At 35.3% G+C, this 17,315-nt stretch overlaps 3 protein-coding genes across 3 annotated transcripts in view; all 3 read left to right on the forward strand.

The window, feature by feature from the left end:
- LOC128990468 (integrator complex subunit 6) overlaps positions 1-7,530 on the forward strand; it is a 32,760-nt gene extending 25,230 nt beyond the window's left edge. Inside the window, exons 11-15 of the mRNA XM_054412840.1 lie at positions 399-608; positions 2,378-2,514; positions 3,043-3,298; positions 3,759-4,100; positions 6,848-7,530. Coding sequence (XP_054268815.1) covers positions 399-608; positions 2,378-2,514; positions 3,043-3,298; positions 3,759-4,100; positions 6,848-7,029 — 1,127 coding nt within the window. The 3' untranslated portion in view covers positions 7,030-7,530. The remainder of the gene's footprint in view (positions 1-398; positions 609-2,377; positions 2,515-3,042; positions 3,299-3,758; positions 4,101-6,847) is intronic.
- Positions 7,531-11,643: 4,113 nt separating this feature from the next.
- LOC128989061 (uncharacterized protein K02A2.6-like) lies at positions 11,644-14,057 on the forward strand. The gene is made up of 2 exons (XM_054410916.1): positions 11,644-11,784; positions 12,180-14,057. Exons 1-2 carry the CDS (start codon positions 11,644-11,646, stop codon positions 14,055-14,057), a joined length of 2,019 nt encoding a protein of 672 aa, XP_054266891.1.
- On the forward strand, positions 14,054-15,922 carry LOC128989062 (uncharacterized protein K02A2.6-like). Its single transcript, XM_054410917.1, has one exon. It carries the CDS (start codon positions 14,054-14,056, stop codon positions 15,920-15,922), a length of 1,869 nt encoding a protein of 622 aa, XP_054266892.1.
- The last annotated feature ends 1,393 nt before the right edge of the window (positions 15,923-17,315 follow it).

Raw genomic sequence — 17,315 nt, forward strand, 5'->3', positions numbered from 1 at the left:
CTCTTATACTGTCTAGTTGTAATGACAAATTAGACAAATAAGGACAATTTAGAATGCTTTTGGAAAATACAATTCAGTTTATCTCTTACAATCATGTATATTTGACCTTCCCATTTCTCTTGAACAATTACTTTAACTTTATTTAGAGGTTTGCGACCTTTAACTTTATATTTGTCTGTGCCTGGAACATATCATGTTTGCAGCAACAGGACACAAACCCAGGCTGCTTTGGTTGAACAGTCCAAGGCATTACTGACCAGGTCACCGACTCACCAAAAACCACCACCTCCAATCAAAAGAATTTGTTAATAAACTGCCGCAAGTTTGATATATTAATACTGTAATTTGACAACCAGGCCTACTCCATTGTTATTACTCAACATCATGTATGTACACAGACAAGTTCACGTCAATGAAGGAGCAGTTGAACGAGTTTGGAGGGTTTGTGGTCGGCGTTGTGCGCAACAGACAGCATCAACACCGCGTAGGAGGGCAGAGTCTGCGCAACCCCTTCGACATCCCGCGACGCAACCTCATAGACCAGGTCGTCAGAATGAGAGCCAACTTCCTACAACCCGCCTTCAAACATACTAAGATGCTAGATGAAGGTACACATTAACTGTCAAGAAACTAATGGATTTTACAGTGGAGAGTAACTAGTAGTTAACTATAACTAGTTCACATGATAATGTTTTAGTAAGCTTCTGAATGAAAATGATTGTATTGTGCCACCGAATGGAGTGTACAGATCTTAGTTACAGATTTTTCCATTCAAGCTAACTTTTTAAACAGGAAACAACTTGAAAGACATCTTACTGTAAACTGTAGTCTCTTTTACATAAAATTATAACCTATAGGTAAAACATAAGAGTATTGACAGTAGTTCACTCTGGCAGCACCTCATTCGACCACGTTTCACTTGAATGAATAATTAGTGTTGGTCCATATAGATGGAATTTCTACTTTATTTAAAAGACATTGCTAATAAGTTAGAGAGCCTGATTTTGCACCAAAAGAAAATTTCTTGATTGTGTAAGCATTCTGAAACATGAATTTTCTTTAAAGTAGGGATGGACGGGATTGAATTTTTAGTTCGGGACGGGGCGGGAATTTTATTTCCTTCCCGATTTTTGGGACAGGACGGGATTTTTTCTTCTGCAAAAAGGGTTTGTTTTAAAAGTCTTGAGTATTGCAATTACCAAATACCCCCACCGCAGCAAACCTGCCATCTAAGCGAATTTCCATTTGCCTGAATTGATTTTCAATTAATCTATTTATAACATTAGGTTTAACGAGTACCTAGGTTTGCTGCTACCGTACAATGAAACTAAAAAAAGTGTGTTTTTAAGTAAAATAATTATAGCTTAGTATAAAATCAATATATTTGCCAAGTTTGATCAAAATATAAACCTAGCAAACTACAACATTTTACAATATTCTACATAAGAATAACATGGAAATTTTAAATTTAAATTTTTTTGAGTTTTCTTCGTAACCAATAACCGTACAAAAACACTTTGATAAACTTAATTTGTTGATTTGTTTTTTAAGCTCTTTAAGAAGGTCTATAGAGAAATTGGGAATTTTTTGTTTTGAGTGTCAAAAATGAGAAAAACCAATTTTCACCCCATAAAACCCCCCCCCCCCCCCCCCCCCGTTAAACCCCGTTCCCATGGTCTGATCAGTTGGTTTGCGAACTCATTTAAGTTTATCCCGCCTTACACCTTCAAAACAAATTTCATCAAAATCGGACAAAAATTACTCAAATTATCGTCTGGACGGACACATAATAATATAACAATTCAAACAAATGGTGTTTTTGGCCTCTGGGGACATCAAAATGAAAAAGTAAATCGGTCCCAGGCCATGAGACCTATGGTAATAGCTACTTCCCTATAGGGAAATTCGATAAAAAGACAAAAAAAATAAATTTTTACCGTTTATGGCACTGATCTATAAAAACCAATAATGGGTAAAAATATGTTCAGGTTGTGACCAAAAAACGTTGTGACTAAATAATGTCATATCTGGTGTAATTTAACTGTAAAAATCAGTATCATTAATAAAATACCTTAGGTATTGAAACAGGCTATCACTCATTGCGTTTTAAAAACTGTGTAGAGTTTAACGGCCTGAATTGGTTATGAGTAGAAAAGCAGTTTAGCTTAATAAATCCTACATTTTGACATGTGTAGAGCAATATTGCTACCTAACACAATATTGTGACCTCGTGGTCACGGCGCAATGGTCTAAATGACTCGTGGTCATGGTGCAATTGTCGAAAGTACTCGTGGTCACAATTAATCAAATTTTTATAGACATGTTGAGTTGTGCTAATCAAGAAAGTTATGAAAGTTGTAAAACGAACCTGTTTCAGACTATATGCACAGTATGCCTGTAAGTCAGATGGGTAACTACCAAGAGTATCTCAAGAGGATGCCATCTCCTCTACGAGAGGTGGAATCAACACCAGTGCGTCAACACATGTTTGGCAACCCCTTCAAAATTGATAAGGTAACATTTGAAATATGTCTTCACTAAAGGAAATTTGTCATCAATTTATTTTAAAACATAAATTGAATATTACAAACCAGTCCACTTGATTGTAAAATTCATGTGGCCCATCAAAATAACCAAATAAATCTAGTATACTTTTACAAAACCCTCAAATTTTGTGTGAAAACGTCTAGAAAATACATAACATAGGGCACAAGGGCCTTAAATATCCTTATATATATTGAGTTGTGGGTTTATCACGATAGGGATCAAAAGGGTTGGGGAAAAACTAAATCCTTACACCAAATGTAATAAATATTTTACTACTGACAGCATTTGCAGCCGGAAGAAAGATTTAGAGTTACAAATTAACCACTTAGTCAGGTTTAACAGTGACCAGAAAGACATTTTAATCAATCTCTTTCCTGTTAATGTTTTAATTTTACATTCATTGTGTCCACATGCCATCCATGTATAGGTCTCTTCTCAATTCTTGTAAATCTATTGGTGCAAAGTTTTGATTGAAATTTGGATGCTTTTTTGCAGAGGATGATGGTGGACGAGGCAGATATAGACTTGGTGTCGAGCGGCTCACCTCACAGGTCCGGCTCCAAGCGAGGGGGAGCCGAACCGCTTAGTCCACGTCCATCCAACAAGCGCAAGCCAGGGCCAATACCTCGGGACGTGATGGTGCGGCGACCTGTAGCCCCACCTCCTACGCCCCCACCTACACCTCCACCAGCCACCAACCTCAGCTTACCACCCCCGCTCACACCAGCTGTAGCTGTCAACGGAGAAATCGGTAAGTGCCGATCACATGTGGATTGTGACGTATCTGATTTAGTACACGTTTCCAACTTTCTCTAGTGTTAGATTAAAAAGTATTTGAGTCGTACATATAGGGATGATATTTTAAATAAGTTTGGTACATCAGTTATTGAAAGATTAGGGATGATATTTATTAAGATTCTTAGGCTTTTACTTAACATTTTTTATGTTAATTTTTATAACTTGACAAGTTAATTTGTACTTCAGATCGTAGCTTTCTTTTTTCAGCTGATAACACCATATTTAAAAGATAAAGTTAATTGAATTTGACATAACTTACAATGTTCCATCAAACCTAGGCAGAACATTGCATCAATGTAAGTTGCCTAGCCAAGTTCATTGGCACATGCATGGTAGTAGGAGCTCTTCAGCTCGGTTTCTTCACAAAGGTTTTAATTTCAATCAAGGTTTTCTTGTCTCTCTTGTGTTTGCAGATGAACTAAATAGTTTAGGCAGTGAAGATAGCCGCGCTCGGTCCCCGTCTCCTCCTCCCCTTCAGCCGTACGACGAGTGTCCTACCCCTACTCCTCATCTCCCTCCCTACGCTCCCCCCTCCCTGGGGCCTCCTCCACTCACCCCTTCTCTCCTTGAAGAAGAGAGTCCCACCATAGACTGGCATCCCCACCATATCTCCCCTCCTAGGTCACCTCCGGGACTTAGCGTTATTAAGCAGCCGAGCGAACTGGCCTTGTCTAAATCCGAACTAGTGGAAATCCGGCGACACAATCTCAACATACGTTCCTTAGCTTATAGAGAAGTGAGGAGGCCTGGAATAAGTGAGTATAGAATTTTATTTTGTTTAAACAAAAGTAGTTTTTATAGTATTTAAGTGACAATTATGGGTTTGTTAAATTGTGTGAATTAACATTTATAGTCCATGCATGTGTAAACAGCTGCTTATTGCTACGTAACATATTATGAACATAATTAATAGCTTATCTAACTTTCAAAGTTATAAAAATTTCCTTTTGTAACTAACTGATAAAGAACCACCCAACCAGCCATAAAAATAGCCTTTTTGTTAGGGGTGTGCAAGTAGTGGATTTGAGCCGAGTTGAGTTAAAAAAAATGAGCTTTGAGCTTTTTTTAAGTTAAGTTTTTTTTTATAGTTAAGTGGCATGATGGGTGATTGCTTCAAAATAAAGCTCCCAAAACGATGATAGGTACTTTTTGGTATGTACAAAACAGTTTTAGATAAAGCTTTTTTTTAGTTTACAGTTTATAAATATTATCTCCAAATACAAACAGCCTTTCTGTACAATTTGGCCATGAATGCAATATTCATTTATGTTCTAAAACCTCTAAAACATAAATTAAATTCAATTGAATAATTTGTTGTCTTTGACCAGTAAACTATGATCCTAACAATCCAATAAAGTAGGGTATGTCATATTATTCATTTAATATATGCACTGATTACAGTGTTAATTGTATAATCAATGATGCATGATTCTACTTTCCTACCCTATCCTGTCTGCCGTCTTCATTCAAAAATCCAAATTTGCAATATTTTACAGAAGTACAATTTTGTGTATAAGAAATTGCAGTAAATATTCTTGTACCGGTATATTTTAGTTCTATTACTAGACTAAACATTTTAAAATAACTATGACTCATTCATGTACTCTTTCTTTGTCTGTGTTGGATAAAGATTTATTTGATTGTTTGATTGAGATATATAAAGAAAGAAAGGATTTTTGTTTGTAACTAACTTATTTGCAGTTGGTGTTAAACTTTTTAGCTAAGCCCACAGTTTTATAAAAAAAATAGCTGCATGTTGATTTTAGTTAGTTTTGAAGTAAAATAGTCCATGTCAACTTTCTGTTTTGTTCACTTCATGTTTAAATATTATTACTACACTTAGCAATGGTACCTGCAAATATATTGCGCAAACAAAGAACGTATGTCTCCTCGTTCTAACTCCTAACCTCAAAAATATGCTTTTATAACATTTGACAGATCTAAGAAGCGGTCCTTGTAATTTCATTCCCATTTACGTTTTCGCCTTGAGGTATTCAAAACAAGAAATTAATAGTTCTCTTCTCAGTAATAGTTCTCTTTTCACAACTTTTTAAGTAGGTACATTTGTTTAGGTTTTAGCAAATTTATGCTACGATCAAAGGGTTAATAAATTATTGAAATAGCCTAATCATCTTACACTGAAGCCTAAACTAGCTTGAAACTACAAAATATAAAGATGCAATAATAACTACCTACCAATGTTTAAATTCTATGCTTAAAAAATTGTCTATTTACATTAACTATAATTTTGATTGCATTAAATATTGATATATTTAATATGACCAATATTACTCTCAATCATTAAAAAATGAAATCATTTCAAACAGAAATATAATTTAGGTCTATTGGACTACTCCATTCAAAGCAGATTCACAATTCATATTCTTTTATTCCTTGCATTTAAGAGTTTCATAGAATAACTGTATAAAAGTTCTTCTATACAGTATATTTAATAATATTTTGAATTTCTGTAAATGAGTACAGTGTTACAACTTTGGCTATTTGGAATATTTAATATTGGAGATAACAATAATCTCCTAAAGTAATATTAAAACTTTTATCCAAACCCAGTGCCACAAATGACAAATAAGTTAACCCATTTTGAAGAAGAATTTTTAGAAAGTACATTAAACATTTTGTTTGAATTATAGCAACATTATGTTCAAAATTTGCATGTAATTTCAGGTATTTTTGTTTAACAGGTCTAAATTTGTCATATTTTAAACAAAAATCATCACCATATAAGTGCTCTTGTCCATTTTATGAAAATTATAATTTTATAATTAGGGTGATAAATTTACAACTCTTACTGTTACTACAGATAAAGTATTAACTTTTTTGCCTCCAGCAAAAGTTGTGGAACAATTTGTAAATCTCACAGAAACACGAATGCAAGTAGGCTAGTTCCCAATTATTTAAGATTTAGAGAAAATGTTGTGCCTGTTAAAAATCACAAATAATATACCAACTTTTGTTGCTTAACATAGCTTTGCATCTCTACCTACACATTATTATGCTTGTGTTCATACTAAAAAAATATATTGGAATAAGACTATAAATATTATCACTTTTATTCATTGTTTGATGACAATGGTTGCTGTTTATCGTTATGAGTTCCATTGGAAAGATTGAACCAAACCTCATCTACTGTAATCTTTATTGGTTATTAGAATAGTAATTTCAGCAGCTCACTGTTTTTGCTTGAAAAAATTAACAACATACTAGACTTTCTTCAGAACATAATTCTGGTAATTTTCTAGCTTAGTACCTTATTTTTCTGCCAGCTCAAGTAAGTTTAAGTTACTTTAATTTCTATTATAATCATTACTTGAAGGAAAAAACTGTTTTTATTTCTATTTGGAACAGTGATCTCTCCAGACAGTGATTGCTCAATCATTGACAACTTTGTTACAGTTAATGAGGTTTGTATGAATCTTTGCCATTAATCTTGTCTATTTATGGACCGTATTCTTTAAAAATGTTGTATGTTTTGTGTGTGTAGATTACGCCCCTTTATTTGGTCATCTGGAACACTTGAAGGGGAGTGTCGAAATTCGTGCTAAGGTCTTAACAGACGTCATCAACGAGTCATTGCGCTTTAAGCGTAAAAAGCTTGCAAATTTATTGGACGAGTTTCTTCAATCCATGCTCACAACGGGAAAGGGGACTAACGGCGAGAGATGAGTTTTAGATTGGTTCAGAGTCTAAAACAACATCTGATAAACACAAGTTTACGTACACCAACCAGCAACAGCTGAGGCTGTTTCATCAGTGCCCTTAAGCGAGTTATTTTTAAATCCTGGTAATCCGTGAAAAGATTTCCTTTTGAACAGGGGGATGGTTTTACTTATATTTTATTTGATTTATACAATATAGAACTTGATTTCTGCGTTTAACGTATACACTCTAGAGGAACTCACACGTGCTTTTTGGCTTGAATCCTTCTAAAGTTGTCTGTGTTTTAATATTTTAATTCAAAATATATTATTTTGTTTTCAATCCAAAATAAGGACCATGAAACGTTTTAACATACTGTTATGAAAATAATTTTCGCAATAATTCATTAAATGTATGAACGTAATTTGATGTACAGTACATTTTAAAGTGGTTATTTTCAAGGAATTGCTTTGTTTTCAAGGCATTGTTTGTAATTATAAATATATTTATCATTTAATATAAAACAAATTAGTAGGCCTATTTTTTGAAAAAAATTCAAAAACTACTAATAGGCCCATTATTTAACCCTTTCGCTCTGGGAATCAACTTTTGGTAAGTATAACACTTGATTTCCAAACACATTGCAGAATTATTGTGCAATCAAATAACTTTGCATGATTATTCACATTTTATATTTCTTTTACACAATTTATATGGTAATAACATACACTTTCTTTGAAATAAAGCAAATATGAATCAAATAGAAAGTGATATAAAATTACCGTACGTAGTACCAAAGATTACAAGCTAGCTGGTGTAATCTTTGGTAGTTTTAATGAAATCTAAAAGAAACGTTACGTGCTTTTAATATCATATTTTTGTGATAACAATATAATAACTAAATAGTGGGTTTAACTCTAATTCTGAGTTTACGAAATGAAACTTTCTTGTTTAAAAAAAGATAACATTCATATGATAAAATACTAACAAACGATTTTAAACCAATCTGCAAACAATTGATGGTTCAAGATAAATTTTACAAGTTGAAATATTTATACTTTTAAAAATAAGGCTTATAACTATTTATGAGGTTTTTTTATGATTATAGAAATGGACATAATGACAAAGAATGTAATATCATTATTAAAATTTTAGCTAAAACTATTTTAGCCTAAGTAAACTTTCATGACTTGACTCAGAAGGTTGGGGGAAGACATTTTTCTCAAAGTAACCAGCGAATAGAAGCGTTTATATTTGTTATCTCTCAGTTAATTGTAAAATATAGTTGGTAAATACCTGCTGTCTACCTCACGATCTACGAAACCTCTTTGATTGGCAGCATTCTGTTTCTTTTGGTTGATGGAAAAAGTTCTTCTCCACGCATGGGTTGAAGAAAATGAAACATAGAAAATAGAGGCACTGAGGAAACAAAACTTGGTTTACGAGACACTCATCCCCTCGCCACAGTGTGATGACTCAGTAATTTAGTGATTTAGGGTAGTGATGAGTGAAGTGAATGTTCTCAGTGAATTTTTAGACCTTCTTCTCGCTACATGGAACCTTCATTGAACCTTAAATTAAATCAAGAAAGACTTAAAATGGTATTAGACGATGAAAATAACTTCAAGTCAATGTCCGGGATATGGAGTTTCATAAGAGGAAATGTGTAACCAACCAAAGAATACCAATCTTCACGACAGGTTAGACAGCAGGTTTTTATTTAATTAATTTAAAGCCAAACAAAGCAGAATGTACTACAGGTTTACACTGCCTTGTTCTTATCTTCCCTAGTAAAGTGTGAATTGTGAGTGAATATAGATCGAGCAAATCTGGGAGATCTAGAAACACTCTACAAGCATCGATAAAGCTCCATTATCCTGTAGTTCAATTTATATCTGAGTTCAGAGGTCTTCTGCCACTTATAAAACAGCAACAAGTTTTATATCAACTGATATAGTTCAACTATTTTATTAAGAGTGGAAACATATTATCTTTATCAAACTCAATACGCTACTCTATGATCAAATTCCTTAACAAGTCAAGGGTTTGTTAGGATAGCATACTTCATACTTCTCTGAATTGGGAAAATTCCTGGCACCTAAAGCGTAAAACACTTTAGAGTAATGATTGATTGGGATATTTTCTCAGACACTATTGTCAAACAGTATAGTGGGTAAGTTCCAGAATGTACTCCTTCGGGAAAATCTGCTTTCCCAACAAACCCTTAAATTCCTAGACCTTTAGTAATTTCATTAATAAAAGTTATTGCGCTAGCCTTTAACTATCTTGCGATTAAAAGTATGGTTAAATACCGGTATATTGAAAAATGTTTTATAATTAGTTTTTCTACATTTAAAAGGTTAAACCATTGACAGGAACACAGCAAGCAGCATGTGATCTTATTTTTCTCTTGCTAAACTACAAAGTATCATCCAGCACATCAAGAAACCCCTTATGTTACTATGACTGAGTACCTTAAGAAAAATAATTCTAGGTTTTTGTTTTGTAGACATGGTTTATACCGTGGCCTGATTGATTATTGGGTCTTGAAACAATCAACACTAATTAATTTAACCAATATACACAGTCACAAACTATTCACCAACTGTAATCTGCTAAGATATTTAATGGACATTTCAAAATATATTTTGATGAAACGTCCAGTGTAGGAAGTGGTTTGGTTAAGCTTATGATGCGAGTTTCATCCTGGTTTTCTGAGCTTACAGCTATTTGTAATTATACAGAAGCAAGTAAGACATATTGTGGCCTAGTAATGTGTGACATGAAACATCCTTGCCATGACATATTTTTTAACCAAGCCATCCAAGGCATTTTCCCTCCGACTGGGTCTAGAACATCTTAAAATGTAAAATTGTATCCAATTCCAGCTGTCAGATTTGCAATTAATTCATTGAAAGCTTACTAGCGGATACGATAAATCATGTAGAACTATAAGAGAAGTGGTGGACGTTAATTAGACTGCTAATCAAGTTAATATGTTCAGACATTTTACCATTCCCACTCCCTTAGTGTGTTTCTCATCTTTTTAAGTTTCTTGAAAAAATCTTTTAAAACAAATCATGTAATTATTTTAAACATGTTTGCTGATCATTTTATCCAGATTTAGTCCATGGTATAATTCGGCCGCTTAGAAAGTGACCTGCACCACACAGTATACCACAGTATAGAGGAGGTCGCTTTCTATAGTCACATTTTTAAATTTAAATTATTGACTTAAGCACAAAGACACACACAACTTCAAGTAAGTTAAGGACTTGAATCTAAACCAACGATTATTGAATTACTTTGTTCCCTAGAAATTTTACTTTTTTCACCCAAGGATATTTCATCAACATCTGTTTTCCAACAAGACTGGTTTCTACGAGACAGATATCCTGCAACCCTGCCTGGAGGTTTGAAAATAACAGCTCTCCATACTAAACGGTGTCAACAGACAAAAATGAAAGTCACATATCAAAGTCAAATCTAAGTTTTCACTTTCATTTACCAGATGAATGAAAGTAGCCCAAAAGAAAATATGTGAAAGTTTGTGTATTTGTTTGAAGTTCAATCATGCATTAACTACTGGTCGGATTGGGCTGAAAATTAGTATGGTGATAGCTCACATTCCCGTTTAACATGTAGACATATTCTTATCTCAAAAATCCCTTTGGGCTCCACCTCATTGGCTCTGGAGTTTCCCATGTTAACCTTATGAGTATTCATATTTAAAATGAATTAAAGCATTTTGTCTGAACTACACAAGTTGGTTTTATGATATTAAATAGCATTAAACATTTATACAACAGGGTGCAGCACTATAAATCTTTTTGCATTTATGACAACAGCTAATTTGCACCAACTAGCAACAAAAAGCTGTGATATACAATGAGACATTTACTTTTTTTTATTGTTTAGGTGCAGTGGTAGATCTTATGGCCATGGTAGATGTGCTATTTTATAGCATACCGTAAATTCAAAGAATCAATTTTTCTTAAACCGTGTACTCTCCCTTTGCAAACGCAAAGCCAAGTAAAACTGCAATAAGCATTTTATACTTGTACACCAACCCTGTATGAAGGACGGGTACTCTGCTAGCTCTTGATAAACTAGCATTCTTGAATTTCAAATTGATAAAATCTCATAGAATAATGTGATAATAGGGATGGACGGGTCTTGAAATTTTTAGAAACTTTTGGGAAGTTTTAAATCTTAAAATTTTATTTTGTTCAAGATTTTTTTAGACGAGATTATATAAAAAAAAACAGTTAAAAACGCCTGCAGAAAGTCAATGCAATACAGGAGTGCATTTTTGTTGAGTTTCCTTTGCAAAGCGTTCTTATTTAATTAATTCTTTATATGTAAATGTCATATCCTTTAGTCTATCTTGACTTCATATGATTTAGTTAATAATGCAAATAAGGTCAAGACAGATGATAATTGTTTTTTCAATGTTTACATTTTACTTTATTATAGTTAATCATAACAATTTTCAATAAAAGAGTTTCTTCAAATGTGTGCTTATTATGAACTCTAATTCAAAGTCACAACAATTATTTGGCGACGAAGGAAAAACAGAATTATTACATGTAAGATTACTAAATTTTTCAGAATTTGTGTTCAAATTATTTTGTATTCAAAATGAATGCAGATCAGTTCAATCAATTCCTTACTATCTTTCAAGAACAACAAAGACAACAGCAAGAAAACCAGAACAAGTTTATTAAAGAAGTATTAGAAACTGTCTTAAAACAGAATGATCAACAGACTGAGATACCTCGGGTCAACTACTCAAATGTGGCTCCTTTTGAAAACTATGATCCAAAGAAAGAAAAATTTACATGTTACCTAGAACGTTTTGAAAACTATTACACCATGAAAGGCCTAACAGACTCAACTAAGATTGGACAGCTACTGTGCATCTCTATCGGCAGTGATCATTATAACAATCTTAATTCTTTTCTAGGCCCCGAGAAACAATTGAAAAGTCTCAACTATGATGAGCTTATCACAGCATTCAAGCAGTTATTGATTCCTAAGAAGAACGTGTTGTAGTATCTCAACACTATTTTCTAAATGTATTTCAAAAAGAACACCAATCAATAACAGAATTCGTGGCTTCCCTACAACGTGATATTGCTGAGTGTGAATTTTCTGTCAAGTGTTCATGTGACCAGACAGTTTCAATTGCCGAAGTTTTCCTGAGAGCCCAGTTTATTCGAGGTTTGCGAGATGACTGGCTACGAGAACAAATTCTACAGTCAACTGAAACTACTTTTGAAGGAATCCTTACCAGAGCAATCGCCCTCGAAGCATCAAAAATTGAATCCAGGGAACTGTCTAAACGTTCACATTCAAGTAATGCAAATTTCAATATATGTGACGATGTGAATAAAGTTTCACATAAAGCAAGGAAATCTCAATTCCAAACCGGTAATCGACCTTTCAGACAGCAACAGGGTCACTCCTCACACTCTCGAAAACGTCCAGATCTGAAATCTCTTGGAATTGGTAATCTTTGCTTCAGGTGTGGAAAAGACAATCACCAAGCATCCGAGTGCCGCACCGACAAATCTAAGCTCAAGTGCAACAAATGTAACAAGCAAGGACACATATCTAAAGTGTGCATTTCGACCCTTATCGCAGAACAGAAGAAAATCAATTCTCCCAGTGCAGCCAACTACATCCAGTGCTGTTCTCCCACAGAGTCTACATCAAAATTTTCTGATTACGGACTAAATAAAGTAACTAATGTCAATTCAAGCCCAAAGTTACTAGATCTGTTTGAAGTAAATAACGATTCAGACAAATACATGATCACAGTTAATCTCAATGGTAAACCACAACAATTCGAAGTAGACACAGGAGCAAAATTCTCACTTCTAGCTAAAAATGATTTCGACAAACTCAAATTGGACATTCCATTGGAAACAACTAACATTGCTTTCAGAACTTACTCAGGTAATATTATCAAACCTGAAGGGAAAGTGAAAATAAATGTTACTTACTGTGGACGTTGCGTCAAAGAGGAACTCCACATTGTTCCAACAGGACACGAAGCACTCTTGGGACGTCAATGGATAAGAGCCCTAGGAATCGAACTGAACAAATTGAATGAAGACACAAATCAAAGCACTCAAATTTCCCAAATCAAAAGAATCCAGTCTCCTGAAGAAATCTTTCAGTCTTTTTCCAACATTTTTGAAGAGAAAATTGGATGCGTTCCAGACTTCAAAGTGTCATTACAGCTTCGAAATGGTGCAAAACCTATTTTTGTTAAGGAACGAAATGTCCCACATGCTTTAACCGACCGAGTGAACAAGGAATTGGACACACTGGAAAATGAAGGGATCATTTCACCCGTGGAGGCCAGCGATTGGGGATCGCCACTGGTTGTCATTCCTAAACCAGACGGTGGTGTCCGCCTCTGCGTCGATTACAAATGCGGTGTCAACGAGCGTCTAATTCAAGCAAATCATCCTATAAGGCGTATTGATGATGTTATTGACAGTTTGCGCAATTCAAAATACTTTTGCAAACTTGACCTCTACAAAGCCTATTTACATCTCCAGGTGGATGAAGAATCTAGCATGATACAGACAATGACGACTCACAGAGGTACTTATAGAGTACATAGACTCAGTTTTGGCATCAAAACTGCACCATCAGAATTCAACCGCATACTCTCTCAGATCTTAAAGGGGTTACGTAAGACAGAAGCATATTTTGATGACATTATTGTGCATGGTTCGACCATTGAAGAATGCAGTGAAAATTTACAAGCCTGTCTACAGAGACTCTCTGATTACAATTTACATGTCAACAGAAACAAATGCTCATTTTTTCAAGAAAAAATTGAGTATTTAGGACGAGTCGTAGAGTTCAACAAAATTAGTAAATCTCCAACGAAAATTCAAGCAGTCCAACAGATGCCTCGCCCGTCCAATACTGAAGAGGTCAAACGTCTACTCGGACTTGTGTCGTACTACTCACGTTTCATCCCTGATGCTTCAACATCACATATCCTCTGCGACGTCTGTTACAGAAAAATATGAAATGGGAATGGAATTCATCCTGTGAAGCAGCATTTTTACAAATCAAATTAGAGCTCTGCAGTGATCGAGTTCTCGTACCTTTCGATCCGGCTCTCCCTCTAGTACTAACTACAGACGCCAGCCTTACAGGACTTGCAGCCGTGCTTAGTCATGTCACAGAAGGAGAAGAAAAGCCCATTGCATATGCTTCTCGTTCTCTTACAGTTTCTGAAAGAAATTACAGTCAATTAGACCGTGAAAGCCTCGCTATTATTTTTGGCGTGTCACATTTCTACTATTACCTTTTTGGGACTCACTTCACACTAGTAACCGACAATGCACCCATTTCACGGATTTTCCAGCACAACAAAGCACTCCCTCAAATGACATCAGGACGTTTACTCCGATATGCATCTTACTTATCCGGGTTCAACTACACATTAAAATTCAAACCTGGCAAGGAAAATGAAAATGTTGACTGCCTCTCAAGAGCTCCACTTCAGCAAGTAAATTCGACTGTTGATGAAATCATTGCCAATGAAGTCAACCAAGTATACGAACAAATGATTTTCGAGATGTCAGATGAACACATAACCGCTTCAACAATAAGGAGTGAAACAGAAAAGGATCCAGACTTATCAAGAATTGTAAAAGATCTAAAAAACAAGTCTGATGAAACAGAATATACATTGGTTGACGGGATTTTATTTCGCCAAGATCGTGTAATTATTCCAAGAAGCTTACGACCATCAATCTTAAATGAACTTCATTATACCCACCTAGGTATTACAAAAATGAAGCAGCTGGCCCGCCGCTACGTCTACTGGCCCAGTATCGACAAAGAAATAGAACGTATTGTCAAAGGATGTGAAAAATGTGCTCTCACACGTCACAGCCCTCCCAAAGTTCCAGTACATCCCTGGGATACACCTCAAGAGAATTGGGAAAGGGTTCATATCGACTATGCAGGACCGCTTGATAATACATATTTTCTCATGTGTGTTGATGCAAAATCTAAATGGGCGGAGGTGAAAATCATCAAAGACTCACCTACTAGTGCGAACACAATTAATCTTTTAGAAGGAATTTTCTCATGTCATGGATATCCTCAAGTACTCGTTTCAGATAATGCTACCATTTTCAAAAGTGATATTTTTCAAAATTACTGCAAAACAAACGGTATTTTCCAGAAATTCATCGCTCCAGGGCATCCGGCAACTAACGGTTTGGCCGAGAGATCAATCCAAACACTAAAGAATCGCCTGAAAGCAGTCTCAACTGACCAAACTCCAATCCAAACCAAAATTCAAAATATTTTACAAAGGTACAGAGCAACACCGCTAGCTTGTGGTCAGTCCCCGGCGGAACTCTACCTGCACAGAAAAATAAGGATAAGACTAAATGCCATTTTCCCGTACAAACCTCAACCTTCAACTACACAGTCTTCACCTGCACGTTCACTATATGTGGGGGAGAGGGTACAGGTCAAACTTTTCATCAATAATAAAAACATATGGCAGTTTGGTCAAGTAAAGAAGAGGCTTGGGAAAAGACACTATCTCGTAGTTCTCGACTCATCTGATAGAATCCTGAAGAGGCACATCAATCAACTACGCCCAACGCTGGTACAGAGTCCAAAAACGAAAAATGTTACATTCGGACCAACGCAGTTGTTTGATGTTCCCAGAATTCCTAGACGACCAGAAATACATAGGAATCCAGATCCAGTTGCAACTCCAGAACCAAGGCAACCAGAAGAACAATCTCCAGCAGAAAGAGCTCAAGCTGAGAATGTCATACAACATCGTGAGCAAGCTGATAATACCAACGCCAGACCACAGCGTAAGCGTCACATGCCCTCAAGATTTAGAGACTACCAGATTTGATTGAAAAAGATTGTTCTTAATTAGTGGGGAAGACTGTCATATCCTTTAGTCTATCTTGACTTCATATGATTTAGTTAATAATGCAAATAAGGTCAAGACAGATGATAATTGTTTTTTCAATGTTTACATTTTACTTTATTATAGTTAATCATAACAATTTTCAATAAAAGAGTTTCTTCAAATGTGTGCTTATTATGAACTCTAATTCAAAGTCACAACAGTAAATATTGCTTTTTTTGTTTTATAATTTTTTGTTTTGGCATCGCAAATGATGAAAAGTTTTGTTTAAAGTAAGCGGTGAGAGAAATGTTTTACTAGTGTACTGTAAACAGCCAAAAACAGGCCCACTTTTATAAACGGGCAGACTGGGCATATGCCCAGGGGCGCTGGTGGTTTGGGGGCGCCCACTGGGAGCCCCCAAACCACCACCTGCCAGCACTAGGAAAAAAGGGGGCGCTACTCTTGGGTTTGCCCAGGGCTCCACTGACCCTTAACGCAGCCCTGGCCAAAAAAGTCACACCAAAATCAATCTAAAAATAACACAAGACTGAAAAATTGTTACTTGATACTTATCTAGTAAGACTTTGTCATTTTCCGAAAAATGCTATAGAGTTATTTACTTATTTTGTCCGAAAAGTGCTAGGCTTGACACGGGGGCAAAGTCTAGTGTGCGAGAAAACAAATCTGTAAAAATGTTACGTTTCATCTCTAAAGTGCTCATGAATGATATATCGGGCCTCGATCGTATGAGGAATCAAAAGAAACTATCGCTGTTACAAAACAACAACCGAGTCAACCGATACGCCCATTTAAACTTACACGACCGAAAGTCGCGCCGGCACGATTTATCGTTGCATAGCACTATTCGGATGAAACGTGAACAAACAAACTAGAACCTAAGATTATGCAACTGTAACACATTATGACCCACAACAAAACTATTAACAAGTAATAAAGGGTATAGTTTGAGATTTGAGGATAAATACATGTAATAAACCCAAAAATTTACAATTTCTTCAATGCTAACTACCGATTTTATTAACTGACCAGCTAACCCGACAGACGTCGTCCTGTCCTAATGTGGTTTTATGTCAAATTTTCAAGATGAGCTCATTCGCTGCGCTCACTTGCCTTCAGGTTAGCTCGTTCGCTACGCTAACTCGCCTTCAGGTTGAAGTTTGTTCGCTACGCTCACCTTTTGGTTGCAAATTAGCTGTTGTCATAAATTTAAAAAAATAATAGTGCTGCACCCTGTTGGTAAACCTATTAACTTTTTAATGCCGTTGAACATCACAGAATCAAATTGTTTAGTTGAACCAGCTGTTAAGATTCTTTAATTCATTTTAAATATGAGTACTCATAAGGTTAACATGGGAAACCCCAGAGCCACTGG

This window comes from Macrosteles quadrilineatus, unplaced genomic scaffold, assembly GCF_028750875.1.
Source record: "Macrosteles quadrilineatus isolate MER2022 unplaced genomic scaffold, UCM_ALF_1.0 Scaffold_3__2_contigs__length_128488019, whole genome shotgun sequence".
NCBI lineage: Eukaryota > Metazoa > Arthropoda > Insecta > Hemiptera > Cicadellidae > Macrosteles > Macrosteles quadrilineatus.